At 35.0% G+C, this 4563-nt stretch overlaps 1 protein-coding gene across 1 annotated transcript; it reads right to left on the reverse strand.

The window, feature by feature from the left end:
* Window positions 1–1568: 1568 nt before the first annotated feature.
* On the reverse strand, window positions 1569–1976 carry LOC122743388 (60S ribosomal protein L32-like). The gene has a single exon (XM_043988323.1). The coding sequence runs from the start codon at window positions 1974–1976 to the stop codon at window positions 1569–1571; it is 408 nt and encodes a 135-aa protein (XP_043844258.1).
* Window positions 1977–4563: the final 2587 nt, after the last annotated feature.

The raw sequence follows: 4563 nt of genomic DNA on the forward strand, positions 1-4563 counted from the left end.
AAGTGTCAGAGATCAGATTTGAACTCAGATCTTCCTGATTCTGGGCAGGTAGGTGGTAACTGAATAGAGGAAGATCTGAGTTCAAATCCAGATTTAGACACTTATTAGCTGTGTGACTCTGGGCAAGTCAATTAACCCTGTTTGCCTCAGTTTCTTCATCTGTAAAATGAGCTGGACAAGGAAATGGCATACCATTTTAGTATCTTTGTCAAGAAAGATCCAAAGAGGGTAACAAAGTGTCAGACTCGACTGAATAACAATAACTTCCTAACTCAAGGCCCAGCCCCTCTATCTACTGAGCCACCTCGCTTCCCACTACAAATGCAACTTGGGTTTAGCTCCAGTGATTTACTAGTTATGTGACCTTAGCCAGGTCACTTAATCATTCTTTGACTGAGTTTTGTTATTGTTAAGATAGACTTTCATTTTTTTTGTGTGTGGGGGACAAAAAGTATTAAGTGACTTACCAAGGGTCACACAGCTAGTAAGTGTCAAGTGTCTGAGGCTGGATTTGAACTCAGGTCCTCCTGAATCCAGGGCTGATGCTCTATCCGCTGTGCCACCTAGCTGCCCCAAGATAGACTTTATATCTATACTATATACCTTTTAGGACTTTTGTGAGGAAAGTGCTTTGCAAAATTCTGTAGTAAGTTGAATTATAATTATTAATAGCTATAAGATGCCACAGACATATGAGCTATATTTATTTTGCATCTTCTTAATTGGACATGCTGTTTTTTTTTAAATGCCAGGGCTATTTTTAAGCTTCGGCATAGACCCATCAATATCGATTTGACAAAATACATGAAGTAATTATTCTTGACATTGGAGCATTGTCATGCTAATCAAACTTTCAAGGCACAGATCTGTGACACCTTCACATTGTGCCTAGGAGTGGCACCATAATTGATATAAAAGTACATATCTGCCAGGAGGAATATCTGCTCTTTCCCAAATAATTTTCTTTGTCTTTTTCAGATTCATTTGGTGCTTAGGTCACTTGACTTTTTTCACTGTGGAAAAATGGAACCTCAAAGTGCCCACTGAGAGTTTTTTTTTCTTTTTTTATGTAGCAACATTTATTTTTTATCTTATACCTTGTATTTTTTAAAATAATAAACATTTTTATTTATAGTTTTGGGTTCCAATTTTTATCCCTCTTTCCCTCCTCTACCCCCTCCTTGAGGTGGCAATCAGATATCAGTTATACATGTATGATTATATAAAACATTATCATATTTTATACTTTGTATTTTAAAAAATATTTTGTATATAGTTATGTATGTACATGTCTTCCATCATAGAATATAAAATCATTGAGAATAAGGATTGTTTCACTTTTTTGTTTCTATATCTCCAGCATCTATCACAGTGCCTGACACATAGTAAATGCTTGTGACTGATTGACTACAACAGTGTAAATAGAGACAATATCAAAGACAACAAAACTCCAGTGAAAAATAATGGATAACAGTTTCAAAAGGATTAAAAGTTAATAACACATTCTTTTCTTGTCTTTTTTTTTCTCATTGGTGGTTTATTTAACACAAATAAAAATGTGCAAATTTTTATTCATTTTCTTCACTCCTCAGTCTAGCATTTGGATTGGTAATCTTGATGGCTAGCTGAGCTGCTCTCTCAACTATGACTTTCCGATTCTTCAAGGAAACATTGTGAGCAATTTCAGCACAGTAAGATTCGTTGCACATCAGCAGCACTTCTAGCTCTTTGATATTGTGTACCAGAAACTTCCTGAATCCACTAGGTAACATGTGTTTTGTCTTCTTATTGCTTCCATAACCAATATTGGGCATCAAGATCTGGCCCTTGAATCGTCTTCGCACTCTATTGTCAATGCCTCTTGGTTTATGCCAGTTTCTCTTGATCTTGACATATAAGTCTGACTGGTGACGAATGAACTTCTTGGTCCTCTTCTTGATGATTTTGGGCTTCACGAGTGGTCTGAGGGCAGGCATGGTGCCAGTGAAGATAGAGCTGCCCCTCCTCGGGAAGCACCAAGGAAAAGAGAGAGAAAGAAAGAACACATTCTTTTCTAGTAAGAAATTTTGAGAGTTACATGACTTTTGCTTAATTATTTTAAGTATGCACTTTGTGGCGAAGCAGAGCAGGAAAGGCTCTGTTATTTACATATCAGTAATTTTTTTATGCTTCAATCTCTATTCAGACACCATCAGTTCTTCTCTGGAGATGGATCACATTTTTCATGAGTCTTTTAGAGTTTTCCTGGATCATTGCATCACTGAGAATAGCCAAGGCATTCACAGCTGATCATCTTATAATATTGCTGTTATTTTGATACAGTACATCTCACTTTGCATCAGCTCATTTAAGTCTTTCCAGGTTTTTCTGAGAGCATTCTGTTAATAAATTCACAGTTACTATTGCTAACTGAATTTCCCTCCATCCTACTCCCTCCCCATGTAATTTACTCTATTCTCTATCTCCTTTTATCCTTTCTTTCCTCAAAGGTGTTTTGCTTCTGACTTCCCCCTCCCCCAATCTGCCCTCTCTTCTATCACCTCCCCACCTTATCCCCTTTCCCTTCTACTTTCATTCAGGGTAAGATAGATTACTAAACATAATTCAAATGTCTATGTTATTCCCTCTTTCAACCATTCTGATGAGAGTAAGATTCACTCCCTTCCCAGCACTTCCCCTCCACTGTATAAGCTTTTTCTTACTTCTTTTATGTGAGATACTTTACCCCATTTCACCTCTCCCTTTCCCTTTCTCCCAGTGAATTCCTCTCTTACTCCTTAATTTTATTAGTTTTTAATTTTTTAGAAGATATAATCCCTTCATATTCAATTCACACCTGTACCCTCTGTCTAAGTTTACTCCATTCACCTGCCCTAATAATGAGAAAGTTCTTAATATTTATGAGTATCATCTTCCCATGTAGGAATGTAAACAATTTAACCTTTTGATATCCCTTATGATTTCTTTTTCCTGTTTACCTTTTTATGCTTCTCTAGAATCTTGTATTTGAAAGTAAAATTTTCTATCCAGCTTAGGTCTTTTCATCAAGAATGCCTGAAAATCCTCTCTTTCACTGGATTTCCATTTTCCCCCTGGAGGATTATACACAGTTTTGCTTGGGTATGTGATTCTTGATTGTAATCCTGGGTCCTTTGCTCTCCAGAATATCATATTCCAAGCCTTCTGATCGTTTAATGTAGAAGCTGCCAAATCTTGTGTTATCCTGACTGTGGTTCCACAATACTTCAATTGTTTCTTTCTAGATGCTTACAATATTTTCTCCTTGACCTGGGAGCTCTGGAATTTGTCTATAATATTGCTGGGAGTTTTTGTTTTAGGGTCTCTTCCAGGAGGTGATTGGTGGATTCTTTCAATTTCTATTTTATCTTCTGCTTCTAGAATATCAAGACAATTTTCCCTGACAATTTCTTGAAATTGATGTTTATGTTCTTTTTTTGATCATGACATTCAGGTAGCCCAATAATTTTCAAATTCTCTCTCCTAGATCTATTTTCTAAGTCCATTATTTTTCCAATGAGATATTTCACATTGCATTCTATTTTTTCATTCTTTTGGTTTTGCTTTACTGTTTCTTGATTTCTCATAAAGTCATTAGCTTCCATTTGCTTAATCCTAATTTTTAAGAAATTATTTTCCTCAGAAATCTTTTGTAACTCCTTTTTCATTTGGCTTTTCAAGGCAATCTTTTCCTCATGGCTTTTTGTACCTCTTTTACCATTTGGCCTAGTGTATTTTATTTTCTTTTTTATTTTCTTCAGTATTTTTTTGTGTGTGTCTTTTACCAAGCTTTGACTTTTTCATGATTTTTCTTTTTTCTTTTTTTTAATTAATAAAGTATTTAATTTTTTTCCGTTACATGTAAAGATAGTTCTCAACTTTTGTTTATAGAAGCTTTACAATTTCAGATTTTTCTCCCTCCCTCCCCTCCCTCTCCCCTACCCAGACAGCAGGTAATCTGATATAGGTTATATATATATATATATATATATATATATATATATATATATATATATATATATATATATATATATATATATATATATATATATATATATATATATATATATATATATATACACACACACACACATAATAACATTAATCCTATTTCTGCATTAGTCATGTTATAAGAGAAAAAAAATCAGAGCAATAACGGATAACCTCTAAATAGAAAAAAAAACAACAGCATCAAAAACAAAAGAAATAGTATGGTTCATTTAGCATCTATACTCTGCAGTTCTATTTTTTTTTCCTGGATTTGGAGATCCATCATGAGTTCCCTGGAACTCTTCTGTGCTATTGCTTTGGTGAGCAGAATATAGTCCATCACAGTAGATCAACACTCAATGTTGATGTTACTGTGTACAATGTTCTTCTAGTTCTGTTCATCTCACTCATCATCAGCCCACGCAAGACCCTCCAGGTTTCTCTGAACTCCTCCTGCTCATCATTTCTTATAGCACAATAGTATTCCATTGTATTCACATACCACAACTTGTCCAGCCATTCCCCAATTGATGGGCACCCCCTTAACTTCCAATT

The sequence above is a fragment of the Dromiciops gliroides genome, chromosome 2, assembly GCF_019393635.1.
Source record: "Dromiciops gliroides isolate mDroGli1 chromosome 2, mDroGli1.pri, whole genome shotgun sequence".
In the NCBI taxonomy this organism is placed as follows: domain Eukaryota; kingdom Metazoa; phylum Chordata; class Mammalia; order Microbiotheria; family Microbiotheriidae; genus Dromiciops; species Dromiciops gliroides.

Bases quoted from the DNA above. Each gene is read 5' to 3' on its own strand.
- LOC122743388 (XM_043988323.1), bottom strand. From the start codon at position 1,976: ATGCCTGCCCTCAGACCACTCGTGAAGCCCAAAATCATCAAGAAGAGG.